The sequence below is a fragment of the Daldinia vernicosa genome (genome assembly GCF_022497035.1).
Source record: "Daldinia vernicosa strain CBS 139.73 unplaced genomic scaffold F5Y00scaffold_41, whole genome shotgun sequence".
In the NCBI taxonomy this organism is placed as follows: domain Eukaryota; kingdom Fungi; phylum Ascomycota; class Sordariomycetes; order Xylariales; family Hypoxylaceae; genus Daldinia; species Daldinia vernicosa.
Genome location: NW_025953957.1, coordinates 25,703 through 50,672, shown reverse-complemented (window position 1 = coordinate 50,672; position 24,970 = coordinate 25,703). Strand labels below are relative to the sequence as shown.

At 46.0% G+C, this 24,970-nt stretch overlaps 14 protein-coding genes across 14 annotated transcripts; 7 read left to right on the top strand and 7 right to left on the bottom strand.

Moving 5' to 3' along the window:
* Positions 1-563: 563 nt before the first annotated feature.
* F5Y00DRAFT_271798 (NAD(P)-binding protein) lies at positions 564-1,740 on the bottom strand (the record flags this gene model as incomplete). The annotated part of the gene is made up of 4 exons (XM_048012864.1): positions 564-694; positions 745-879; positions 940-1,602; positions 1,656-1,740. The coding sequence occupies 4 exons, from the start codon at positions 1,738-1,740 to the stop codon at positions 564-566; spliced, it is 1,014 nt and encodes a 337-aa protein (XP_047862594.1).
* A 748-nt stretch (positions 1,741-2,488) lies between these two features.
* F5Y00DRAFT_271796 (FAD/NAD(P)-binding domain-containing protein) lies at positions 2,489-4,001 on the top strand (the record flags this gene model as incomplete). The annotated part of the gene is made up of 4 exons (XM_048012863.1): positions 2,489-2,564; positions 2,641-3,065; positions 3,123-3,235; positions 3,287-4,001. The coding sequence occupies 4 exons, from the start codon at positions 2,489-2,491 to the stop codon at positions 3,969-3,971; spliced, it is 1,299 nt and encodes a 432-aa protein (XP_047862593.1). The 3' UTR covers positions 3,972-4,001.
* Positions 4,002-4,239: 238 nt separating this feature from the next.
* On the bottom strand, positions 4,240-6,535 carry F5Y00DRAFT_271794 (putative maltose permease; the record flags this gene model as incomplete). The annotated part of the gene is made up of 11 exons (XM_048012862.1): positions 4,240-4,367; positions 4,421-4,575; positions 4,637-4,646; positions 4,697-5,070; positions 5,130-5,510; positions 5,574-5,637; positions 5,695-5,700; positions 5,850-5,893; positions 5,965-6,250; positions 6,304-6,360; positions 6,446-6,535. 11 exons carry the CDS (start codon positions 6,533-6,535, stop codon positions 4,248-4,250), a joined length of 1,587 nt encoding a protein of 528 aa, XP_047862592.1. The 3' UTR covers positions 4,240-4,247.
* A 478-nt stretch (positions 6,536-7,013) lies between these two features.
* On the bottom strand, positions 7,014-9,416 carry F5Y00DRAFT_243248 (uncharacterized protein). Its single transcript, XM_048008646.1, has 2 exons — positions 8,815-9,416; positions 7,014-8,756 (listed from the first exon to the last, which is right to left on the bottom strand). Exons 1-2 carry the CDS (start codon positions 9,198-9,200, stop codon positions 7,445-7,447), a joined length of 1,698 nt encoding a protein of 565 aa, XP_047862591.1. The 5' UTR covers positions 9,201-9,416; the 3' UTR covers positions 7,014-7,444.
* Positions 9,417-9,901: 485 nt separating this feature from the next.
* Positions 9,902-11,051, bottom strand: F5Y00DRAFT_243243 (glutathione S-transferase domain-containing protein). Its single transcript, XM_048008645.1, has 5 exons — positions 10,927-11,051; positions 10,432-10,871; positions 10,129-10,377; positions 9,990-10,071; positions 9,902-9,924 (listed from the first exon to the last, which is right to left on the bottom strand). The coding sequence occupies exons 1-3, from the start codon at positions 10,970-10,972 to the stop codon at positions 10,165-10,167; spliced, it is 699 nt and encodes a 232-aa protein (XP_047862590.1). The 5' UTR covers positions 10,973-11,051; the 3' UTR covers positions 9,902-9,924; positions 9,990-10,071; positions 10,129-10,164.
* Positions 11,052-11,381: 330 nt separating this feature from the next.
* On the top strand, positions 11,382-12,243 carry F5Y00DRAFT_243241 (uncharacterized protein). Its single transcript, XM_048008644.1, has 2 exons — positions 11,382-11,934; positions 11,988-12,243. The coding sequence occupies exons 1-2, from the start codon at positions 11,866-11,868 to the stop codon at positions 12,138-12,140; spliced, it is 222 nt and encodes a 73-aa protein (XP_047862589.1). The 5' UTR covers positions 11,382-11,865; the 3' UTR covers positions 12,141-12,243.
* A 20-nt stretch (positions 12,244-12,263) lies between these two features.
* On the bottom strand, positions 12,264-13,662 carry F5Y00DRAFT_264273 (major royal jelly protein-domain-containing protein; the record flags this gene model as incomplete). The annotated part of the gene is made up of 3 exons (XM_048011627.1): positions 12,264-12,480; positions 12,541-12,758; positions 12,805-13,662. The coding sequence occupies 3 exons, from the start codon at positions 13,660-13,662 to the stop codon at positions 12,264-12,266; spliced, it is 1,293 nt and encodes a 430-aa protein (XP_047862588.1).
* A 1,548-nt stretch (positions 13,663-15,210) lies between these two features.
* Positions 15,211-16,057, top strand: F5Y00DRAFT_243238 (uncharacterized protein). The gene has a single exon (XM_048008643.1). The coding sequence runs from the start codon at positions 15,440-15,442 to the stop codon at positions 15,980-15,982; it is 543 nt and encodes a 180-aa protein (XP_047862587.1). The 5' UTR covers positions 15,211-15,439; the 3' UTR covers positions 15,983-16,057.
* Positions 16,058-16,351: 294 nt separating this feature from the next.
* F5Y00DRAFT_271785 (uncharacterized protein) lies at positions 16,352-17,320 on the bottom strand (the record flags this gene model as incomplete). The annotated part of the gene is made up of 1 exon (XM_048012861.1): positions 16,352-17,320. One exon carries the CDS (start codon positions 17,318-17,320, stop codon positions 16,352-16,354), a length of 969 nt encoding a protein of 322 aa, XP_047862586.1.
* A 1,368-nt stretch (positions 17,321-18,688) lies between these two features.
* On the top strand, positions 18,689-19,198 carry F5Y00DRAFT_264270 (uncharacterized protein; the record flags this gene model as incomplete). Its single annotated transcript, XM_048011626.1, has 1 exon — positions 18,689-19,198. The coding sequence occupies one exon, from the start codon at positions 18,689-18,691 to the stop codon at positions 19,196-19,198; it is 510 nt and encodes a 169-aa protein (XP_047862585.1).
* An 835-nt stretch (positions 19,199-20,033) lies between these two features.
* Positions 20,034-20,755, top strand: F5Y00DRAFT_271783 (uncharacterized protein; the record flags this gene model as incomplete). Its single annotated transcript, XM_048012860.1, has 1 exon — positions 20,034-20,755. One exon carries the CDS (start codon positions 20,034-20,036, stop codon positions 20,736-20,738), a length of 705 nt encoding a protein of 234 aa, XP_047862584.1. The 3' UTR covers positions 20,739-20,755.
* Positions 20,756-20,771: 16 nt separating this feature from the next.
* On the top strand, positions 20,772-21,164 carry F5Y00DRAFT_264268 (uncharacterized protein; the record flags this gene model as incomplete). Its single annotated transcript, XM_048011625.1, has 1 exon — positions 20,772-21,164. One exon carries the CDS (start codon positions 20,772-20,774, stop codon positions 21,162-21,164), a length of 393 nt encoding a protein of 130 aa, XP_047862583.1.
* A 678-nt stretch (positions 21,165-21,842) lies between these two features.
* On the top strand, positions 21,843-23,012 carry F5Y00DRAFT_271781 (uncharacterized protein; the record flags this gene model as incomplete). The annotated part of the gene is made up of 1 exon (XM_048012859.1): positions 21,843-23,012. One exon carries the CDS (start codon positions 21,843-21,845, stop codon positions 23,010-23,012), a length of 1,170 nt encoding a protein of 389 aa, XP_047862582.1.
* A 60-nt stretch (positions 23,013-23,072) lies between these two features.
* Positions 23,073-24,784, bottom strand: F5Y00DRAFT_271778 (kinase-like domain-containing protein; the record flags this gene model as incomplete). Its single annotated transcript, XM_048012858.1, has 3 exons — positions 23,073-23,999; positions 24,039-24,687; positions 24,769-24,784. The coding sequence occupies 3 exons, from the start codon at positions 24,782-24,784 to the stop codon at positions 23,252-23,254; spliced, it is 1,413 nt and encodes a 470-aa protein (XP_047862581.1). The 3' UTR covers positions 23,073-23,251.
* Positions 24,785-24,970: the final 186 nt, after the last annotated feature.

The following is a 24,970-nucleotide window of genomic DNA, read 5'->3' as shown; positions in this document are numbered from 1 at the left end:
ACAATCTAATCACAAAGAGAAAGCAAGCTCTCCTACCTCCTCGAAGGAAGATTTGAATGAAATAGTTGTCTATCAAGATATCGCCTCCAAGAAAACTCCAACGCCCCTAACGGAATGTACCTATTGTCCAAGTACATAATCGCTTGGGATCGATTATGCTAACATATACAGCCGGTTTAGCCGGGGCTGGCGTTGTATGAATTGGTAGATCCTACCAGCGGCCGGAAGTGGCCGGAGCTTTATAGTGCTATTCTAGGCTTGCGATGGACACATTTCTGTACGTTTATTAAGGGGGTTAATCAATACTGACTGACGGCTAAGCTTAAAATAGAAACGGTGTTACGGAATCAATATGTTTATAATAGATCACTTTGGGAGATCTGGCATATAAATACGGTTGCCTAGAAGGCTGGAACATGTTAACATCGCAATGCCTAGCTATGTTAATAATTATTATGCCAGATGACGTCTATAACGTACGTTGCTACCTCAGGTTCTATACACCAACCTATCTTTCCTAAGGCGGTGATCCGCCTTCGCGGTACGACGCACCGATACGACGTTTACTCGAGATTGAACTTCTCCCCAATCAGATCCTCACTTAAGTGCCAAAGACGCTCGGCTAGGTTGAGATCCTTAGCGAAGTCTGCGCTGGGAAAGAACTGACAATCGGACAAGTAGAGGCCACCGCGAGCTGGTATTACACATTAGAAGAGACATTTAGCCAGTGATAGAGGAGCTCACTATTCAACGCCGGGTCTAGCGCTGCAACAAGAGTCGTCGACGCGCCTTGGTCGCAGTTTTTCCAGAACATGGACGTCTTCGCAATAGCATCAGCCATCTCATCGTCGTGTTCTCGACCAAGCTGGCTATCGACACCTATACGAAGAGTAAGTCGGTCTGTTCTTCGTGGTCAAGGGATAAAATGCTATGTTCTACCTCCTGGGTGTACGGCATACGACATAATCCCATTCGCCTGTAAGTGCTCTTGGAGATACAGCGTGAACAGTATGTTGGCCGTTTTGCTTTGAGCATACGCAATAGTAGGCATGTATCCATCCTCTTGGACCCTTCCGAAGGCAGGAGGTAAAGGAGAGAAAGGCTTCTCTTCTTCAGGGATCTCCTTGTTTTCAATATTGTAGTCGTGAAATCGAATGGTAGATAGTCGATGCCCGTGGCTAGACAGGTTGATGATTCGAGTCGCCCCAGCAGGTAACTGTTTAGCTGCTTCTTTCAAGAGAGGGAGCATGAGCTTCGTGAACAAGAACGGACCGATATGGTTCGCGCCGAATTGTATCTCAATCCCCTCAGCTGTCCAACGACGAGCATTGTAAGTGGCACCAGCATTATTCACTAGTATATCCAACTTCGAGATTATACCGGTGACCTCAGCAGCCGCTTTGCGAATTGAGGCCTGGGATGCCAAGTCAATTGTAACAACTCGTACATCGACTTCCGGGTATAATTCCCGAATGTGTGATGCTACACTATCGAGCTTTTCTTTGGTCCTTGATACTAAGATCAGAGTTGCAGGTTTCTGAGATGCGAAGGCGATGGCGGTTCCTTCACCGACACCTGCTGGCGCCACGCCGGTAATCAGGACTATCTGCTTCGTTAGAGTCGTAGTTGATCGTTAGACAAAAAGATATACTTACTATTTCTGCCTTCTATATGCTTGGCGTAAGTCCTGGCGACCTCTAGTCCGGAAGTCTTTTCTCCCCACTCTGGATTCGACGTCATTTTGACTAGGTACTTGGGCCCTATAGCATAATCCGCGTTCACAGGGAGGGGTGGTGGGAGACGATGCTATATCCGTTGTTTATTTTATTTTATTTTACTTACTCCTACGATAAAGATGACAAGCAGAGTCGCCTTGAATTATTATTTCTTACTAACCGAGCCTGACTCCCGTTGCGCCAGACTAAACTGCATTCCTACGACTTAGGATCCTTCAAGAGTATCGGCAGTGTTTACAACTCGTGCAATCGGCCGTTCTGGGCATTCCTGGCCGAGAATCGATGATCAAGTATAGGCTAAGATCGGGGAGGTAATATACGTCCAGGATACCCCGTTTGGAGGCTATCAAGGTATCTACCCAATAGTCGGCTGTAATCCCCGGACGAACTATCCGACGTTCCATCTATGCCACAACGTGGCCCAGCCCCTTGTCAAGCCGAATCCTCTTACATTAGGTCTCGGGAACATGGCAGCGTGACTAGAAAGGGTCGGCGCTCCACCGACTTGGGGAAATCCCCATGTGAGAATCCCCACCCCCCGCATCGCGTGTTGGGTTTATGGAGGTGTCCAGTATTAGGGGAAACCGGCATATTTAAATGTCGATAGTATCACCATGCTATTGGCCGTCGTCATACACCTAAAATAGTTTGATTACCCAGTCGCAAGTTCGCTGTTCCAAATTCTGCTGCAAGGAGACTCCTATCTTCTCATACCTCGGGAGATTCCTTTGTCCATTAACTACCCAATCGAAATGGCAACCAACGGCCATACAAATGGGACAGCAGAGCGACCCAAGACAGGTATAAAGGTAATAGTGGTTGGAGCTGGTACGTAATCTATGCAAGTTATACGAAACCTCCGAAGCGAACATCCAACTGGCGATCTCTAACCTCGATTTTTTAGGATTTGGTGGTCTAGGAGCGGCGATAGAGTGTCACCGTCAGGGACATGATGTTGAGATATACGAGGCATTTCCAGAGCTGAAGACGCTTGGAGATATCATCTCGTTTGGGCCAAATGCGGGAAGAATTTTCTATCGCTGGTCAAACGGCGAAGTTGTTCAACGAATGCGGCCCCTAAGTATCGACCTGAGGAAGTACGGTTTCAATATTCATAAATATGACACGGGCGAGATTGTTATTAACCAGAAGACACCCCAATATGCTGAGGATGCGCCAAATTTTAACGGCCATAGAGGCGAGCTACATGAAGTAGTCTTTAACTACGCCAGGGACGATCTCAAAATACCAATTCACTTAGGACATAAAATTCAGACATATTTTGAAGATGAGAAACAGTCAGGCATTGTGCTCGAAGATGGTAGAAGAGTCAGTATCCTAGTAAACCCAGTTTTCGCTATTACGATTGGCTAACCATGTAAAAAGATCGCCGCCGACGTAGTCATCGCATCGGATGGAGTACGATCTAAGGCGCGGAAGTCCGTGCTGGGCTATGAAGATAAGCCGAAGAGTAGCGGATATGCTGTTTGGCGGTCATGGTAAGAGTAGCTCTCTATTTAATACATAGGATAATAGCTAAGAAAGTGCAGGTTTCCCAACAAGGACATGCTCGCTGACCCAGAGACTGCCCAGTTCTGTAATAACGGCGATACTTTCAATGGGTGGATCGGACCGGATATGCACTTCTTGTTTAGCACTATTAAGAACGGCTCCGACTGCTGCTGGGTCCTAACTCATCCGGACGAACATGACATTGACGAGTCGTGGAGTTTCCCAGGGAAGCTCTCGGAAGTTAAAGAGGCATTAAAAGGCTGGGATCCTCTGTGTACGCGAATCGTCTCGAAAACACCCGAGGATATGCTCGTTGACTGGAAGTTGGTATATCGAGATCCTTTGCCTACCTGGGTCAGTCCTTCCGGGCGAATCCTACTCTTAGGCGATTCGGCACATCCATTCCTCCCCACGAGTGCCCAAGGAGCAACCCAGGCACTCGAAGATGGCGTAGTTATTGCAGTGTGTCTGCGCCGAGGCGGCAAGGAAAACGTCCCGGCCTCTGTCAGGGCACACGAGAAGATAAGATACGATCGCGTCCGCCAGACCCAGAAGACCGGCGAGAGCACGCGAGATATGTGGCACAAGACGGACTGGGAGAAGGTCAAGAAGAACCCCGAGATGATCCAGTTCCCGAGGCAAGAATGGATTTTTGATTTTGACGCGGAGAAGAATGCTGAGGAAACATATGACGCTGCTGTTAAGGAACTTCTTGCGGCATAGACAGGTATATACTTGCACCCTTGAGCTGCCTATCTATCACAACGATTCGTTATAACTTGTATCCGCTTTCATCGCTTATATATTCATTTCGTCTTTAATAAATAGTGAAATTCTACCATGCTATAGTTAATATTGAATGAAGCCTACCTAGGTGCTTTATGTGAGTTTACGTGATATAATTGTTGTACCGGAGGTGCCGTCAGTTCATTAAAAAACGTTGAATAACTGGTTAATTCTGCATGTAGCCCTGGTGTAAATTTTACCTGCCCAAGATTTCTATTTGCCACGAACGGCCCTCTCCTCGATGTATTCCGTTTGAGTCTTCTCGCCAAGGGCTGCATGCTTTCCCGTGCAAAGATATTTGCGGAACTTTCGCGCCGGAACCTGGGCTTCGAACTATTTCGCGAGTTAGCAAACCCATCTACGTTGATGCTAATTTAAAAGCCTACCATTTCATCTATCTCTTCCAACGTACGATCCTTTGCTTCGGGTAGGAAGAAGAAGATCCAAATTCCGGCGGCGGCACAAGAACCAGTCCAGATATAGCCATACTTCGGTCCCCAGTTTAGCGAGTCGGGATTGATGAAATACGGCGCTGTGAAAGCTACGCCAAATTAGTATCAAACATCACGTATACCTAGCATTTATAAAGCATCGAGACGTACTAGTAAGCCACTGCATATAATCAGTTTTGGTCCTAAAGATGAAGACTTTGAAGGACTTACAGCGAAGAAGAACCCAACACCTGTGGCTAGACCAAATGTGTGCGAGCGTAGACGCTGCGAGGAGAGCTCGCCTCCAGATAACCATGCATAAGGTGCGACCATAGAGTTGTAGGCGACTATGTAGAGGACACTCATACCAACGAGAGCTTTTCCAGAGCTTTCTGTATTGGGATGGACTGTGTACACTATAGCTATGACGAGCTGAGAAATCCCGCAGAAAATAAAACCTGAAATCATCATAAGTCGTCGACGTCCGAATTTGGTAATCAAGATGGCGGTAGCTCCTAGGGCGGCCACCCCGACTCCGGTGAGGATGCATGAGTTCTCGAAAGCGTTTCCTACGTTCGCCATCTCGAAGAAGTAAGTTCCGTAGGCTGTATAGGTAGTTATATTAGCTACGTATTAGAGACTAGAAGCGATTAGATGTACGAACATATAACAAACATTGCGCCCGATGCTGCTTGACTTGTAAGAGCAAGTATAGCGACAGTTGTCCTACGGCGGTCAATGGGATTCCTGACGAGGTCCACGTATCCAATGCCCGACTGTAGTCTGGCCTCTGCCTCTAGAGTCGTCTTCATATCCGTCAATTCTTGCGCAACAGACCATCCTTCAGGTCGTAATCGATGTAAAGACCGTTCGGCTTCATCAAATCGCCCTTTCGCGGCCAACCAGCGAGGCGATTCGGGGATGAAGAAAAGTCCGATAAACAAGATCCCAGGAACAATATGGACGATACCTAAAGGGATAATGTAGGCGTTCTTGGTTGCGATCTTGGCTGTAAAGTTATCGACGATAGTCCCAATAAGGGATCCTAGGAAAGTTAGGAAGGGAACGACTCATATGGTCAGTGCTTGTGAAATGAGAATTTTCTTACCAAATGAGACCCAATATGTGAGAAATGATATGCCCAACCCTCTGTAACGGCTGGGAACACTTTCCTACACTGAGGTGTAAGTTACTTGTGGTAGTTGTCAGCGCTACACGCGTCTGCATACCTGGATCTACTACATGTTAGCTTCTACAATAGGAAGATGTATGTATAAAGCTGGTCGAAACATCCAATCATCCCCATTCTTCTTTTGGTTCGTGGGGGTTTTTTTTTTCTTTTTCTTTTTTACCCCTATAGTATCTTCGCAACATCCTTCCCCACCTCCCTGTGCATTCTAAGGTTGAGAGAACTAAGCGAATTGCTTACTATTATCTCAGTTAGTTAGTATTTATATAAACTAGCTTTATAATCTAAGAAACGAAATTGTTAGACGTACCATAAAGTTGTGAGTGTGTCATCAGCAACCCATTAGCGAGGCCAAGTATCAGTCTTCCCGCGTATAGACCCCCTATGTTTGTAGTAGCTTGCATGAGAGCGGTCGATGCAAAAACACCAATGCACGCTATCCACAGAGATAGCTTTCGGCCGACATACTTGGCGGTAAATCCAGCAGAGGAAGAGGACACAAAGGCGCCGAGGACCATCAAAGACGCAATAAGCTGTTGTCTATCGGATGGAATGTTCCATCCAAGTGGAATTGATGGGTCTTCCTGTCCAAAGACCTTGGATATAAAGCGTGAGACATTACTTGTTCGTTTGGGAATGGCTGAATTACCTTTAGGAATGGCACCATGGCTTGAAGGCCACCGATAATACCGAAATCGAGTCCATACTGTCACGAAAGGTGTTAGTACATCTTGACAGTAGAACAGCGGTCATAGAAGTCAGAAATCACTAAGGGCTGTGTAATAACTCACTTGGAAGGAACTCAGAGACACCAGGGTCATAGCAATTATCGCTTTCCAATGGTCCTTGACCCCTAGGGCCTTTTCTTGGTCTGTCGACATTTTGACGATGGACGAAGAGGTAGCTAGCTGTAAGTCGCGTGAGTAAAGAAGGGATTGCGTTTGGGGGTCTACCCGCCCGACGACTAGACGCTGGCTAGATATCTCAACTTAAGAAGCAAGCACCCATGGCATGCTATATGCATGATGACAACCCCGGACACTCAGAACAAGGAATCCGCATATCAACTCGTAGTCTAGATTTGCCGTTATGGGCACGCATACCTATTCCAGCACACGTAGCCATAAGTGCTAAGCGATCCCCTGTTACCCCAGCGTTCAGCAGACCTCTTGGGGCTGATCGCCCCCTTTTCCCCACACGATCACAACAAACATGTAGCATTGCCGGCTAATTCATTGCAACCTCGTTTTGTAGTTAGCATTAGCCCTAGTAACACGGCGGACGAGAGGGGCCGAGACTATATGGATATTTGTGGCTGCACGGAGATTCTCCAGGTCTGGAATAGAGCTTGGCAGCATAAACAGAGTAGGTTGGTCACCTCGTATAGAACAATAGACATGGCTATTTCATGCCGGATGCGACGTGGCTAGTATACTTTCTTGATTATTATTAATGTAAGGAAGCTTTAACCCCAAAGGAACCAATCACATAATGTGTAGTATGCCACGGCACATCACATTTTATATCCTAGCTAATCCGAGAACCTGCGTCTCCACGATAGTCCCTTTATTCTTCAAGGCCTGTTCTTATTTGTCTGGTGCTATCGTTCGTGCGATGTTTCTAGATGGAGAAAGCTAACATGTCGCATCTTGGCTTGGTACGAAACAATGCCGCCGGATGAAATCCTGGTAGGACAAGATATCCAATGCTACCCAGAACATAGCTTAGTATTCAGTATCCTAGCTGAAGGACGTAGCCCTGGGATGCTTCTGCGGGGATCAAGAGATTGCCTATCTGAATAGCGAGGTGAATATATCTGCGCAATCGTGATCGCGTTTTCTTCGAGTGGCTTCTGCAGATTCGTAGTCGCTCGCTTCTTGATACCAGCTTTCGAGAAGTGTTAGGGTTTCATAATAGTTCTTTCCGGGGGGCCAGGCTTTCCCTTGGAGGTTGGCCGCCGACTCCAGGTATTCCCTCGCTAGTTTATGGTCTACGCTCGTCGTGGGATCGTCCCCATCAGACCGTGTCTTGATATAACGGGCCATACAGTACTCGCCGACAAATTGGAGGTAGTCCGAAGGCTTAGGAGACGATTGGTTCTGCTCTAATACTTTGGACGCGACTTTTGGGAGTCTGTCATCGCGCCAACTACATTGATTCCCAAAAATAAGTAGTAAATCTGCTCGCAAGTTCGAAGGATCTTGAACCTTGTCCAGATTCGGTAGGGTTGCTGTTGGTATCTTATCGACTTCCCAATGATTCAGGCATAAGTAGTACCGGTGATACGAATCCCATATAGGTCCGAGATCCCACGGCTTCAGTAGAGTGTAGTCAAACGGTTTACCATCGAACGAGCTATTAAACCTACCCGAGGCCCACTGCAGGGCCCAGTCTAATACGTTGACATTGTGTTCTAAACTGTGCTGCTGTGAAAACCTGGCGAAAGATATCAACACCCGATGCAGCGGTTGGTTCACCCCATCAATGGCGGCAGCATACCGCGAGAGATAGCTCCAAAGTTCCCTCATAATCTCTGCGTTCGGATACCTTTGGATCGCCATCATCATTTCGAAGAAGGATAGGGACGCAGACGTTTCGAGAATGTGGTGTAAAAGGGCAAAAGCACCTCGACAGAACCAGCCACCCTCCTGGTTACGGCCTTCTGAGAAGAGCCAGCATGCGTGGGTCAACAGCTGGACAGAAACGAGGGCATTGCTCGTATGATGGGCGTCCAGCTTCTTCAGGTAGTCGGTGTCTATCGGGCGGGGTTTGATGAATTTCTGAGATGTCCATTGGAAGAATCTCTCCTTAATACAGAGGTCGCCGGGGGAATCCAGGAGCCTCGGGATTGAAGGCGGTGTCCGACATCTTACAGTTGGCGGCAAGTCGCCCGAGTCGGCTACTTCGACGAGATCGAACGCGCTGACCCCTCTTCTCCTCATATACGCCTCTACGTCGATTAATTTACCATTTCTACGGAACGTACTCTCTTTGCCGATGGCTAGACGGTGACGCTGTAAGTAAAGGAGATTTGCTACGTCAGCTTGGCGATTATTCTTGAAGAATTTCCATTGCGTGAGCTTCGTCTTGTACATCTTTTGACTTTAAAAGCTGGCTTAGTTAACGGACAAAGAAAATCAAGGGAAACTCGTAGGCTTACGATGCTCGGAAGCCCCATCGGTTCTCCATAATTTCCATCACATCCTTGAGCCGTTTATTCTCGTCCAGGTAAAGGCGGCCAATCTCCGCCTTATGCGTTTCCCAGACTTCGGGAGCATGTGTTCGTTTACGATGGCCGCGATTAGAACCTGTCGGCTTCCCCTTCGGAGTCTGACCCGAACTACTGGACGGCCCGGCCACTCCGGGTATTACCGTGAGCTCGCCGCTAGCCGTCCCTGACGATCCTAAAGTCGCTTCTTGTCCATATTCGGTGGAGTCTGATCCCGAATCCACGGAATCGGGTGACAACTGGGGCTCCCGAGTTAAATGTACAAGATCGCGGCTCATCGCGTCCGATTTCTGTATTCTCGCCTCAGATCGGCCCATCTGTTCCCGGCCAATATCCTAGATCTTTCACCGTGTACCAATATACGCGCGATCAGAAAGCAAGGAGCCCATGATTCCAAATGAGCGGATTAGGCTCAACAAATATTGCTCTTAGACCTTAGTCTATCGCACTGCAGTACGTAGAGACACGTCGGTGGGTACGGTGTTGGTGAGCGGCTTAGAATGAATGGTTAGTAAAAGCGGTATGTAAGTACGGGAAAGAGGGACAATTTACATGGGTTGAGTACGGTTGAGGGATATGTACGTGGGATTTTTGAGTGGGTTGCGGGCGCTTAACCTCTTCTTGCTTCGCCCTAAAGCTCTGCATAAATTATGTATCTATTCGCGAATATGAAAATGTTGGCTGCTGGGGCTGCTGGGGCTGCAAGGGCCTATTTACATGGATACCTACCTGGCTGGTATTCGTAGGTACCTGGGTAGGTATGTTTAGTAAAAACACCACATCACATACTCTTATAACAAGCTCATAGGTAACAGTTTGAAAGCTCAAGTCTTGGTTAGAGTAACAAATTGTTATTCGTACACATCGTTGACATATCCGAGTTAATAAATAATAAATTAGGTACATATCAATAACGCAAGGTATCCGAAATCCGGGGCAGATTCATCCTTGAAGTGGCTACCCAATCACAAAACCTCGTCAACCACTTATGCCGGCCATTGTATTAACTCCGGCATAGCCCTTAACGAGGATACCCGAACTAAATATATAGTTAGTTATTCAAAAATAAGTAAAAACATATTGTATCCAGCATCTCTAGCTTCCCTCTTTAAAACTTATGTTCAACGCTACATCGTAGTTCATCAGTGTTAAGGAGCGTCCAAATACGAGCACGTAAGCAACGGAAATCTCATTGTAAAATATAAATTAGAAGATAGGTCTGAATCGCCGGATCCTAAATCATACGCTCTGACCAAAAAAGCTGCGCTGCGGCGGATACGCTCAAGCTGCTCGTAGCTTAGCTACTCTCTCCTTCGTACTCTTCGCGATGTCTTCTTCGTTGTATATTCCTATTACGCTGGGATGCTTGGAAACGGCTTGTCCCCATTTGTAGAAGTTGGGGGCCTTGGCGGAGATATCGGTGAGTATGTGCTCAGGCAGGATGCCATGCTTTGGTAGTGTGAAAAGGCGTACGACGAAGCTTCCCGTCAAAACCTAGAATGATTTAGCTCGTGCAGTTTAGACACGATGAGAAAAGGAGATAATTACCTCGGCCTGCGTAAGCTTGTCGCTACCGTTGAAGAAAGGTGCGGCATTGGCGAGGAGGGGCTCGAGTTCCTTCACAACCGCATCGACGTACTCTTTGACAAAGCCCTCTATTTCATCCTCGTTCTTGGCGAACGATGCCTTGAAGAAGTTACTATTCACCTTTGAGATGAAAGTATCGACGAAGAAGGCGATTCTAGCACGTTGCAAAGCTCCACCAGGAGCATTTGAGACCGGGATAAGATGAGACGGGTGAGCATCGGCCAAGAAGTCGGAGATAATACCGGACTCGGTGAGGATCTCTCCGTTATACTCGATAGACGGAACTAAACCCCGAGGGTTGATCTTTAGATACTCAGCAGTACGGGGGGTGCTCAAGTCAATGATCTCCTCTTCAAACGGTAGTCCGAGTTCGGCAAGAGAGATATGCGCTCGGTGAGCCCCTAGTGAATGTATTTATCAGCTCCTTTCTACGAGATTTAGACCGGGCGTTCGCACATGGGCAACGATGGTTCGTATACAACTTAATCTTCGGTGTCGACATTTTCTTTAGGGGTTTCGGATAGATTGATAGGTTAAGACGGTAAGGCGTAAGTTAGAGATAATATAACTAATACTTAGAATATAAGAAAAGAATAACTACGCCGGCCTCACGACTTCAACTTATATCTACTTATAGACCTAAGCTTGCTACCGGTATCGACGGAGACTGCTTACCAATATGCGGGGTCATCCTGGGCGCAACTCGGCGTGATTACCCAATAACAGAGGGAAGAGGCACGTAAAGAATGGCGCAATTCGTCTCCGAGAACGACTCAGCTCGGACATTTGGGAATTAACCATTCCGAGGAGCGTTTCGTGACAAATTAACCAGGTAGTTCCTATTATACACGTGTAGGTATAAAATTAAATGCTAGCCTTCGTTCTATGTATGTAGTGTATCTGTGTATCAGTGTGTTCCCATGTCTTCCCCACTTCGAAATGAAGCTATTCATCAAACCAATGTTCTAGATTCCTCAGATAGCTCAGATAAAAACACCCTAAATAGCTTCATTCAAGCTGACTAATATAATTCCATCCCTCTGTTCTTATGTATGAAATTTTAATAGCCACTTATATGCTCTCAACAAATGTGGCTTGTTCGAGATGAACCAGAAGTCCCCGGAATCTTCACTCTCAATCATATCAACCAAGACCTGCGAATATATTTACGTTCACGTTCGTCGTGACGCAAAGCTGATGTCGTCAATGACGTCAGATATATCGCCGTCGTTAACTTAAATACCCAAGCCAAAGCTACACAGATGTGAGTTCTTCATTTTCAGACAGGAAACAAGACTACGCTACATTGCAATTATCACATCACCAAGTCAATCCAACTAAATACTCAATTAAAATAACAGCACATATCCGATATTCACACATCCCTAAATCAACATGCCTCGAGTTGAAGATGTCTACCCCGAGATCAACCACAACATCATCCACGGTGCCGGCAACGAGCCTGTAAGCTAGATAGTCTCTTAATCAAATATTTCGCTAATAATATTTTGACACAGGACGCTCCCGTGCAACGGGCGTTCAAGGGCGCAGAGGTACCCGAACATGAACACGGCGCAGGACTGATAGGATTAAATGCTAGCGGTGGTTCATGTCAGGGTCTAACACGCGGTCCGCTGAGTGGACAGGGAGGACGCGGAAGAAAAAATTAATGTCTTAACTTCGTCAAAGTGTGTAATTATTATTCTTCGCAGGTAGTAGGTAGTAGGTAGAAGAACATGTCTGAATAAAGGAAAAAAACAATTCCCTAGGTACCTACCAACTACGCTCATGGGTTACATTAATAGTGTATTCTTGCTGGCACCATCGGGGAGCTTTGAACGCAGTATCAGCCCCGGATAGACTCTTCTATCGACTCCATTATTCCAGTTTGGTTGGTACGGTAGCTGGTTGATTGTTACGTAGAGGTATCCATCCCAACCCACGTTGGCGCTGTCTGGCCAGACAATTCGAGGATCTCTGATATACGGTACCGTCAATCGAGTCGTGTAACTGAGAAATATTAGCAGTTTGCTCAACCCTTAATACAAATGGACTTAAATTAACGCATACTTGTATATAAATATTGCATTATGCTCCGGCATTAGCATATACACGTTGCCGAGGCTGTCCCCGGTGAACCCATTAGCGTTTCCGCCCCTCTGTCCTAAATTCTTGACGTTGTCGGAGGCATTCTTATTAGCGAACGGGTCGCTATTCGGGTTTGCTCGTAGATACCGGGTCTCTATCGAATATAGATAATCTGTAGTGAGTGCAGAGTAGTACATGACCTGCTAAGGTTAGTCGTGCTTAACGTCTCCGAGTTCACATGCCTACCTCTCCGTATTGATCTAACTCAGCCCCATCGAGACCCTCTTCTTGGAACCCTAGCGGATGCCCCAGTTGACGTAGATAAAACGGAATCCCATTGTAACTGGGAACGACCCCGGTTATGACTTGGGTACTAGGATGCTGGTTCAACTGTCTCCAGCTCTCCCCTGTCGCGAGGTCGATCATGATGAACCCCGTTCTCCCTTCATTACTGCTGTCTACGATATACGCGATCCCGCCTCCCGACTGAGTGACATTAGACCGAAGGTCAAACCGCAGGTCATTCATGTAAGAGTCTGGATAATGAACTGTCGGAGGCAGGGTGTATGTCTTTCTGATGCTATTCGTAGTTAAGTCTATAGCTACCAGCTTCGGACCGCCCGGTGCGGCGTACGGCGTACTGATCTTCTCCTCTTCGATGATAGTAGGACGTCCAGTGTCGAGCACCCAGAGTGTGTCGTCAGGGGTTACGTACAGTGCTTGCACACTGATCAGGTGACTCTCATCGTTGCTGCCGAAGGTGATGCCGTTGCTAACCGTGGAAAGTCCTTGAGGGGGTGTATTCAGTTCCAAACTAGGGTACGCCACCTCGGCCGTCTCATTAACGACTTCACCCAAAGTGTATGCGTATGTCCCTCGCGTGTAGCAGGTGAAAACTCGCCCGTTCTTAGACACAGCGAGTCCAATGGGCCATTGATCGTAGAAATAATGGTATTCCTCTACTGGTGGCCCGTATGTCCCTGTGTCAACACGGACATTTCGTGCCCCAGAGGTCTCGAACGTACTATTAAGTGCTACCGGGAAGTTGGCCTGTGCTACCACGTAGCTGAGAAGGCCAGTTGCCACAGATAGGGTAAACCTCATATTTAATATGTATACCTAGGTATGTATACATATGAAACCAAAAAGGTATAACTATAAATTTATAGATATTACAGTTAAATTCTCGGCAGGGATATTATATATTAAGGAGAGCGTCGGTGTCATAATTCATTACACCACATCAAATGCCGAGTTCCCGGGCATATTAATACGAAGTGGACGTCAACCGAACTGCTAAACTGTCCGGAACTTATGCGTCTAAATATTCTCTGGAATGCGTGATGCTGAGATGTCTCATTGTCTCCCAATTCGGGGGTGATGTAATGCGGGGATCATCCGTTGACATGTTGAGGGGTTGTAGCAACACTGGGTATTTCCAACGGACTGTTGAGCTGATTAATTCAAGCTCCTGTCTAAATATTTCTCATTACTTGACCGAATCATCATAGAAATTATTAACTCCTCTATTTATTATTACACCAAAGATCAAAGTGAACAAATATGAACGGATATAAAGATATTAGGCAGTTAGTCTTCAGGAGCACAGTGAGAACTATATTAAATAAATATTCTTTCCCAACTTAGTAAACCACGATTGAGTTAGGCAGCACAGTAGTAACCTTAACCTTGCAGATTCAAGAAGCTAGAACTAGTAGTCTCAATACAGCCTTTTTAAATTAGCCATCGACCCTCGGATTGAGGCCCAGAAGCTTAAAGAGTTTCAGCGGTACCTTGAGGAAGAAATCGCTGTAGGCCTAGCTCTTTGTCTCGACGTGTGGCGGAATCTCACCGAACAATTACTGAGTCAATCCTGCGCTTCCATCCCTGAGTATCCATCAAGGCTACCAGCTTCTGGAATTGCATCTTCTACGGAGGTGCAAGTCGGACGTCACGCCCAAGACTCATGTCACGCGTATTGCGTCTCTCTCCGCGTATATCCTCGTCCGGAGGATCCTTCATAGATGATCAAGCATAGGCAGATAGTGTCGTTGGGGTATACGGGAAATATTATATTTATTATTGCTCAAGGGGTTCACAGTAAGTTAATGGGGATACGGATTGATGATTTAATTCCTTAAGCGAATATAAGGTAATTAATAAAGGTATCTAGGTAGTTACGTTATTTTATTACCATGATCTTAGCGTTATAGACATTACGGAATATATTTCATCGCTCAATAATTGAATGGTAGTCAGGTCTATTGGCTGCCTCCTGAACATCAGTCGTGACTCAACAAACTCAAAGCTGAATTATAGCCTGTGCATTTAATACTTCCATTAGCTTTAATAAGTTACAAAGCTCAATATTTGGTCCGAGCAACTTTAGCAAATAACTATTCGAAGCCAAGAGGCCTCGTGCGTCAGTGGCTGAATGGCTTAATGCGTAGCTCCAGATACCTAGCCGGGGAAGATACACAGTTCTCGTAAGTACCATGCGTAACGTTTTAACGCCATGCCGACTTGGGGATGCAGCTATCGTGCAGCCCGGTGAGCATCATGATTGGGCCGGTCATGCCCTTCCCGCGTAGTACGATGCAAAAGCCCCTCGCGATCCCGCAGTTTTGTGCCTCGTGAATATCGACTGTTACTCCTCACGCATGAAACAGATAACTAGGTACCAAATGGGAGGTAGGAGATGACTCAAAACGACGTGTGCCTTTATTTATTTTAAAGAAGACAATCATAAGATCGGACAAACAATTAGGTGGTATAAGAGTAAAAACAACACAGCAATTTTTGGCGCTCTCATTCTCACAAGTTTCTTACCGCCGCCAGCTTAGTCGTCGCAAAAGGTCATTCGCTAAACACCCACCCCCGCATGATGGCAGCCAGCAAGGCTGTCCCGCGGGAACGACTCTTGGCTCTGCAGCACGCTTACGATACGCTCTGCATATATCTTGGGTTCCACGATGACGAAAAGCACTTTTTGCGACAGATCCTGGATGGGGACTTCATCAGCCCCTTTTTCGCAGAGTATCGGCGCGACTACCTCGAAGCCGAAGTAGAGATCGAGGACGTAGATTGCGATGAGCTATTCAGGTGGTGCAAGTCTAAGAACGCCTTCGCGTTGCCCAAGTACGTAAGCTCTAAGACGCCAAGTAAGGGGAACTGGACGGCGCTCGATCATGCGGCTCGGTTTCTCGTCCGCGCTCTTCGGTTTAGTTGGGAGAACGATGGCGAGTGGACGCATGGAAAATTCGATCCTGATAACGACCGGGATCTAGAGAGCGACAAAGAGTTCCATCAAGTCTGGGCCATCCTGCGGTATCTTCAGATAGAATGGGAAGCTGCTAATATCGACGAGTGGGAAGGGGACAGCATAAGTGAGACCCTTGCGGATATGTTATCCAGTCGATTATAACTCAGATATGAGGTTAAAGCCGGACAGATTCGTTCTAGGCATTCATGTGGCACCAGGTATAATGTAATCTAAGGCGCATGGAGATCGGTGGCGATTCGAAGCAGGAATCATGACTACCTACCTGCGTCAATGTCTCTAGTGATAGCCTCTACATTATCAACTCTTATTCTATTACGTTATATCTACAAAAGCCAAAAGATGCTACAAGTGAAGAAAAGCCTTGATGTAGTGTATATCCATCGCACTCCAAATTAGGTTCGTTCAATCGTCACCATGAAGAGAGCTTTGTCGTTCTATAGGGTATTGTCATATTCGTCTAAAATCATGCCATCCAAAATGAAAATTATATAGCCCAAAAATGTAAGTAAATCAAACACTATCTGAGATTATGTCCTCATGACGGCGTTCCTTTTCGACTTTAATCTCCCTGACACTTCCCGACAACGATCCGACGCGATCAGAGTAGTAACCTGGTTTACTGCTCCCGTCCGGAATATAGAATCGTTTATCAACCCTACTTAGGGTCAAGACGCATAGAATAAGGATCTCTACCGTAAAGTTGAAGACGTAAAACGGAGCCTTGCCGTGATACCAAGCAGGGTCATTAAGTGCTCGCGGAGGCGCGTACGCAGTCCCGATTTTGAACCCTGATGTCAACATGCACAGGCAGACCGTCGTAAGGACAATAGCGGCCTTGGTCTTCATTCTTCCATCTCCGAATGTTTCTTCTTTAGGGGATCGAGGTAATAGGTAAGCGGCAGCCGTCAAGAAGACCGGTATGGTGGTGAAGACGAGGAGATAGGTGCCAGACGTCAGTTGGACAGCTCGACAGGCTCGTAGCGTATACGGATCCAAGCTGTACACGGATAATACCACAGCTGTGATAACCATGATCAGAGCACAGGCAATCCCGACGTAGAGTAGTTTGAGCGCGATACGAAGTGCCGTGTGCCAACCAAGCGATGGCTGTTTTGCTCGTAGAATACGTTGGGCGAAGATTAGATTGACGACGTAAACAATGAGAATGCCGGCGTTAACAAAGATATTAGCTGCAATAGCAAGACGAATATTTGTCTGCCGGTTCGCCCATGCTATCCGTAAGGTGAGGGTGGCTACACGGGCCATACAAAAGGCAAATAGGGCGACGGAAGGGATGAATTTGTGGGATCTTCGGTTATTGATTTGGAATATCGTCATATTGGTTGCCGCGAAAACCATGTATAAGAAGATGAAGACAGCGGAGATAGGGACGTCGGGTATAACTGAAGGGACACCCCCAACGGCCGCCATGGTGGGCGCATAAGGCGGACCCGAGCGATGTTGCTGTGCTTGTGACATCGGTGAGTTAGGTATTAGAAATATGGTGATGATATTTAGATATATCAATTTCGATATTGGTACCTAACAATAGGGGTAATAATATCGACTTGGGTAACGTAGATATAACTAAGATTAGGTTAAGGTCTGCAGATGGGATAGATTTAATAGATCTGACAGGAGAGGCATGTAAAGTATAAGAAGTTGAAAAATACCTATAAAAAAGGTACCTAATATAAAGGTATATTATATGCAGGCGTTCCGAGGAAAGACAAGAAAACAAGAATAATCAAGAAAAATGTAAATAAATTTCAAGTTACCTCGGACTCGATATGAAGATGTCTCAGAATATCGAAACTCGAGCGGTTGGCGCGAAACTTATAAGACTTAAATAAAGACGTAAACCTCCCCCCCCTCTCGAAACCCCTCGAAAATAACTTAACTTCTTTAAAGGTCATATCTTCGTCTCATGTCTTTTCGGTGCATTACCGTGCATATATCGCGATCCCGAGAGCACGAAATCGGTCCATAAGATCTATGTAATCACATCCTGTTCTAGTGCAGTAGTGCTACTAGATTGTTTCAACTAGCCAGTCTAACTTGTTCTTTGTGTTGCTTGACTCGGGACCACATCATCATCTCATCCTTGTTACAGCTCCGGTCGGGTGGATTCACGCGTAAGTGCCGGTCCATCGGCGTTGACGAAATTCCCAAAGGGGTAAATTAAATTAAAATCGTCCAATAGCGTCCTATCATTCTCCGTAATTAAATAGTAATAGGGTCCGCAGACATATAAAAGATGGCGGTGTCTTGGAACGCCGATGACCGACGTCTCGGTCAAAGCAATCAAGATTTATTACTTGTAATGTCAAAGCTACGACATTGTCATTACCAACAATATTATTGTCAACATCGCTTACAAAAACTTTTAAACAAATGCCACAACTTCAACTCTAAGGCATCAGATTATTTATAAAAAGCAGCCCAAAGTAATACACGTTACGCTTGAAACATTAACTCAATATGTATTATCGCTACATACCTAGGTAGGATAAAGGTACCTAAGGTATTTAATCATCTAGGTACATAATTAAACGCCAGAGACCCATGCCGAGGAGTAAATAGAAACAAAATGAGAATAGAAACAGAACGTTCAAACATTAGAAACATGCCCATAACATGATTCCAAACTCCTAACTCTTAACTCCCCTCGGGGGGTTTTTTTTTTTTTTTTTTCTTCTTCATTTCATAAACTCATCAGTCCATAACGCCCATAAATAATCCAAATCATAACGGTCGTACATCGTCATACATGATAATTGCTTATAGAGACCATCCGCAGTCTCTAGCATCTTTTTTTTGTCTCCTTCGGTAGTATCTTGCACGTAAATGAGACGGCCAAAGCACTGCCACCTCGTCGAACTCCTTTTCAGCATCCGCATCAGCCTCGGAAAACACACAGACTCGGTGTTCAGCGCAGTACGGATACAAATTCATTTTGGTGTTATCCAGGGTGGAGTTACATTCTGTACAAAGAGACTTGAGCTGCTCCTGGCTGAGACTGTTGCAACATCTCGGCCACACAACGCGTCCCCTGCACTTCTTATGTTCCAGAGCCCTACGAGCGTCCGGACAATAAGTCTTCCATTCATACTTCTCGAGCCGCATCTCCTTGCAGCTTCTGCCTCGTTCCGCGCAGTATCTGTACTCGCTACCTCTCCAGGCGAGGCACCCGCAGGAGAACCTGGTAACGGCAAAGTAACACATCTTGGTGTAATATTCGTAAAAGCTTCTGTACAAGATTTACAACTTACTCGGGTGTGCTCTAAAGACGGATCGCTTGCTCGAAATAGTACAAAAGGCTTGTTCGAACGCTTTGGGTTGAGTGAGAGAACATAGAAGCTCCCATGCCACTTTAATACCGGGCCATATGAAACATAATATCGCCTTCTTTATACGGATCACCTGCATGTTGTCAATCTGTTATCTATCTGTTGTCTATCCGGCCCAACTAGTTAAGTAAACAATTTCATTCCTCGAAGAACAATCTCATCTACGAAATCTGAGAATATCTAAATATATAAATATGTAGGATGCGTTGGCAGTACACGTCACTGCTGTCTTATAACGGCTTTACTGTTTTACTGTTCTGGCCCGATCCAGATCTGCTTAGTTTCGATACTCGACTGAAACATATCACACAGTAACTCTGGTGGCTAGGAAGTTGTTCTATCCCGTACGATAGGTATTTCCTACATATTACAGCATCTAGATCCTAAAATGTCTCCACCAGAGGTAACAACTTCTTTACGAGCTAAGCCATCGCTTATATTATATACCTATCCAAGAGGTCTTTCTAACAGGCGCCTGCTGTATGTACGTATAAATAGGACTTTCCCAGTAGCCAGACTAATGCATGCTAGTCGCACATTTGAAAGGCAGCAGCGTCATACACAGGCTATATCAACGGGAAAGCCGATGGGGAAATCGATGGGAAGGCATAACCCAGCCCTTAGCTTATCAACAACCCATTAATCCAGAGAATACCTGGTAAGGGTTCAGATGCGACTTTCAAATCTTTAACGTGAAAATCCCCTTCCAGCCTCATTCTCTTTATCGACTCATTACTACCATAGTAACATCTACACATAATAACGTTTTCGTCCGTCGTCGATTCTACGAACATCTAGTAATGGTCTAGGACGATTATTTTATTTAATCATTCGTTTTCATCATGGCTTCCGAAACAGCGTTGACGTTCGGCGTCGAGTTAGAGTTTATGGTTACCGTCAACTACAAACATCACAGAAATCAAGCAGCACTATGGGCAATGACAGAACTTTTCATGAGAAATCTAAAGGATCTAGAGGCCTCTTTGCCTTGTGCCGGTATCACGGCTAAACTGAGCAAAACCACGGGCCAAGGCTATCAGAGTCACTATCCGGCTTCCCATAAAGTAATACCTATAAAAAAGAAGGAGTGGAAGGATCACTATTGCTTCTCCGAGGACGTAACCGTTTATCCAAACTTCGACGAAGAAGCAGAATTAGCAGAAGAAAACAAACGTGCGGTTGGCTTGGAAGTTTCTACACGCGTTCTTGACTTTGATAAGCAAGGATGTCCCGAATTGAAAACTGCTTTCGCGGCCGTCCGTAATGGCGGCGAACTCACGAACAAGGAAATCGCTGAAGAGTTCAAACCCTCAGCTCACAGCACAGCTGGACTCCACGTCCATGTCGGCGTCAAAGATGGACTCAGTCTAGAGACAGCCAGGAATGCAGCTGTTCTTGGATGGCTTTTAGAGCCATGCCTCTTTTCTCTCTGCGATGCTAATCGGGGAATGAATTGGCAACACGCACCAATTCGAAAAAATTCCGTGCTATCACAATGCTCATCCACATCTGTTCAAAACGATATGGGGGTACCCGATTCCCTCTAGGACAGTCTTTCTTCGGCCTCCAAAAGCGTCAATATGGAACTATCATATACAACAAATCCAACAGTATCCATCCCCCAGACGTTCTCAGATGGCGACGTAATGCGTATCAAGACAATCCTTACAGCAGGGAATATGAGCACACTGAAAGCAATTCTGTCCGGTGCCATGACGGACCCGAACGCCCAGCGATTAGCCCTGGCTATTTACGAACGGGAAAATGATCATACTACGATAGAGTTTCGCCATTTTCAGAGTACGATGGACTACGGACTTGCTTGGAAGTGGATTCGTATCGTAACGAGCCTCGTTCAGGTAGCTTCGAAACCAGCATCTGAATTCGGCCATAAGCTGCAGTTGATCGCAACCGAATATCAAAGAATGGATGACAGGTGGAGGTCGCACACATGGGATAAGACCTTTGGATAGGATACAACAGACCCATGGTTAAACAGTTGGGAATGGATGCTCCCAATTCTGGATCTCCAAGATGATATTCCGTTCTGGAGCGATTATGTTGCCTGTCTTCCTAGGAGAAACGAACAATCGTGGGGTGATGTGATTCCAGTAGTCGGATAGGTCAAGCAATGGATGCGAAGCATCATTTTGTATATACAGCGTTATAGCGGTCACTTTCCGTATTGGTAATTCGTTTGAACAGGTAGACTTAGTTATTCTGATTTCCTTCTCTTTGAACCCTAACATCTCGCCGGTGTTAGGCTCGCTCAGGACAAAGGGAACAAGAAGATTAGCCAACAATAAGCCATGGAGGATATTGTTAGACTTAGCTTAGGAATTGCATTAAGACCTCATCTAGCTTGTGCAGGCTACACAATGAAGTCCTATGTTCCAAATGACTATGTAATTAACTAAGCCCTTGTTCTTCTCATACTAATCTTGTCAAACAATGCCGAGATTTGAAGATAAAATCATGTTCATCGCCAGTTACTAAGTTCCAACCCATACTAAATCCTATCACAGAAGACATAAAAGCCCAAGTAACTAAAACGAACACAGAGGGTCTAGAACTGACAGAAGTAGGCCAACCAATCCATACATACCCAGCTAATAAAGATACCTTACGGGCAAGCCGGCTTGCTAACCAAGATGTCGATCCCACTACCTTCAACCTTATCCTTCTACCCAGCTAACGCTCCGACGACAAGTCTCTGGCCTGCCGGAAAGGGCGCCGCAGAGAAACAGCAAGATACGGGCGTTAGCTGCCAATTCATAACCTTCTATCACACATGCGGGTGCAGATCTAGCAAAGAATCTGTTTACCTTTGTAGCACTGGTACATGCCAGCACAAGAAATCAACTGTGCTATTAGGGGAGCTGCCATTCGCTTGTGGATCGTACCCGGGACGGTCAGCGGCGTGCGGTGTTGAAGACCTAGCTAAAAGAGAGTTCGTCAGAGAAGTAGACACAGCGGACAGACTTGAAAAGCTACTGGTTCTCCCGGACTGTACCAAGGCTGATATTGATATTCTAATACCGCCGTTTCATAATCAAAATTGGCATGAACATATCTACAGGCACTACCAGCAAAGGCGAAATCAGAGCAGCGTCATATCTCCTCCACAACTTTCTCCAAGCAATGACCGGGATGTCGAGGGAAATGACGTTAATATTGAAGAGGTTGTGCGAAGACTCTTGTATAAATATAAGATACAAGAGGGGGGTTATAAAGAAAGCATGGTGGAAAGATTCGTAGAGGAGCAGCAGCAACAACTCAGTTACCAACAATTAGAAAATTCGGAAATTGGTCAAGAAGATAATATGGAGTTAAACACCCCTCCAGTAGGTGATCATTGGGGTACGATCAAGTACGCCGAGAGCCTTGGGAACGACGATCTGGATGATGCGGTATGTTATGATAATGAGACCGCCACCAACACCGTCATGTTCAACTTCGAAGATGATACGGGGGGGTCTATATATGGTCTCGAGATAAGCTATACCAGCCCGTCAGCCGCAGTAGAAAGCGCAATTGACCTGTATTTCGACGACTATCCCCTGGGCAATTCTTACCAGGACGTCGTCACCCCTAACTCGGAGACCCCTGATGTACCTAGGTATTTCGACGACAGATACGGCGGCGCGGATGATATTACGGATGACTTCATTGATTTTCTTGCCGAGAAGGAGGAGAAGGAGAAGGAGAAGGAGAAGGAGAAGGAGAAGGAGAAGGAGAAGGAGAAAGAGGAAGAGGAAAAGCCTCAGGGGAGAAGCCCGGTGATAAGAAAATTTTGGTCATACTTTAGAGGGTCTTCTTGACCTGGCGGAGTTCTTGACTTAAAAGGGGTCGTATATCTGGAATTCATGGGTAATTGGAGTTATAGATTTATTACAATTAGAAAGAAAAGAATTATTTCAGTAAACAAAGGTATTCGCATTGTCAACGTCATTTGAATTGTCCACTTTGTGAGTTTCGACCTTCTAAATAATGCTGCAGTAACGCCTTGATCAGGGCTCAGCATCATGAACCTAGGTACTATATCCTGAACTAAACCATATCATCCCATAAGACGTACGTGGAGCGACCAAAGCGGCTTATCAGAATCGGATCGTCCCTCTGCAGCACCTACCCATTCCTCCACAATCTTATACGCGAACTCATTATCACAGTTCTGCACCGCGGCTTCGTAATCCCTCCGGTGTTTCTGATTGTAAAAGACATCAACCCATTCTTGGCATCTCTGCATCATCTCATCTATAAAAACCTGGCGAAGCAGGGTTATATGATGTTGTCTTAGCTTTATGCCGTACGTCCAAACTTCCTTGTTGAGATCCAAGTGCGCTCGGGTAATACTATAAGGAGTCAACGGCTCAAGGGGTCTATCCCACGTCTGATGCAGAAAGGCTGGCAATTGACAGGCTTCATATAGAGGAAGGCATGAAACGCATGACCAACCGATAATACCCACGAGTATACCGTTCTCGTCGACAAGAATGTTGTCAAGAGAAATGTCATCATGCCAAAGCATCGTTGGTTCACATGGCTTGTTGCCGTTGTCGATAACTTCTATGTCCTCCTCGTCAGTTGACTCGTCCTCGTAGACTTGTTGCTCGCTATCATTGGGAGGTCTAGGAGCTATAAAGAACTTGTCCTCCAGTTCTCGGAGACGGTCAACGAGATTGAGCATACTAGATATGGTCTTGCGGTGGTCTTCATCGATTACCTCATCTAGTCTTAATCGAAGCTCCGCAGAAATAAGACGGAGGCGGCATTTCGTCCACTTGAATGCGGTACGGAAAGGCATCCTGTGATGGCGTATACTGGCGCGCTCACCCTAGAAGAACGCCATTGAGGCCATTTCGCCCACGCGAGGTTGTATGTTAGACTGGTGCGATTCCGATGGATATATATTGCCAATCCCTCTGAATTGCCTCGTGAAAGAAATAGCCGCATATTCGGCAATTTGCTTGACGATGCGTTCCTTGCTACCTTGCGTGATAGATTCCCAGCATTGGGAAAGAGGAATCCCGTCTATGTAATCCATCAAAATCCACTCGAAACCTATAGGATTGTCCCGTGAGGAATCGTAGTGGCGAACTTTAGGAACGGGCAGATGGGTGTTTTCCTTGATCCATTGCAGTGTCGCAACTTCGCTTTCCGTCATAGATTTAGGGCATACCGGTAGAGATATCTTCAAGACGAGACGTATCTCGTCGTATGAGACGCGGTATATTTTACTGTACACTCCATTCCAGTAATGCTGAACCATGTACTCTTTGTCTGGGCCGACGATTTTCTGGAGGGTTAGGATAATAGCGTCAACTGTCGGTTCGAGAGTCCATTCAGGTCTTGCGGAAAAGGAACTATCATCTCTGATCCACTGGAGACCGTATGCCGGGTTATCGTGGTGAGGAGGGATATCGGCAGAGCCCAAGGGGCCATCTTTGTCGCCGTCGTCATTGATGGATTCAACAGGATCCCCAAACAAGGAATCTACATCTTGCGAGATAGCGCGGTCTTTCTCCTCATACTCCGAAACGCCACCCCAGAGTAGGGGGTCCTCTGGTATCTCACCAGTGTTAGGCTTCATCTTGGATTAATTTGAGTGAAGGTTTACGTTCAGTAAGACGGGTTGAAATCGAGACAGTCCGAGTTGAAGCCAACAAATTCATAAGGTATATGCCTTTCCCAAGCTTACTTCTTGCTCAAGGCTGTATATGATTCTTTAATATATCACGAAGAATGAAGAAAAAGATGCATCACTGTTTGTACTTCG

What these genes read in the sequence shown, in the direction of transcription:
- F5Y00DRAFT_243248 (XM_048008646.1), bottom strand. Translation starts at nt 9,200, where the DNA reads ATGGGCCGATCTGAGGCGAGAATACAGAAATCGGACGCGATGAGCCGC. An exon ending in CGATGGGGCTTCCGAGCATC is followed by an intron (nt 8,757 to 8,814) that starts GTAAGCCTACGA and finishes CAGCTTTTAAAG; the next exon opens with TCAAAAGATGTACAAGACGA.
- F5Y00DRAFT_243238 (XM_048008643.1), top strand. Translation starts at nt 15,440, where the DNA reads ATGATGGCAGCCAGCAAGGCTGTCCCGCGGGAACGACTCTTGGCTCTG.
- F5Y00DRAFT_243243 (XM_048008645.1), bottom strand. Translation starts at nt 10,972, where the DNA reads ATGTCGACACCGAAGATTAAGTTGTATACGAACCATCGTTGCCCAT. An exon ending in TACGAACCATCGTTGCCCAT is followed by an intron (nt 10,872 to 10,926) that starts GTGCGAACGCCC and finishes TACATTCACTAG; the next exon opens with GGGCTCACCGAGCGCATATC. An exon ending in ACAAGCTTACGCAGGCCGAG is followed by an intron (nt 10,378 to 10,431) that starts GTAATTATCTCC and finishes AAATCATTCTAG; the next exon opens with GTTTTGACGGGAAGCTTCGT.
- F5Y00DRAFT_243241 (XM_048008644.1), top strand. Translation starts at nt 11,866, where the DNA reads ATGCCTCGAGTTGAAGATGTCTACCCCGAGATCAACCACAACATCATC. An exon ending in ACGGTGCCGGCAACGAGCCT is followed by an intron (nt 11,935 to 11,987) that starts GTAAGCTAGATA and finishes ATTTTGACACAG; the next exon opens with GACGCTCCCGTGCAACGGGC.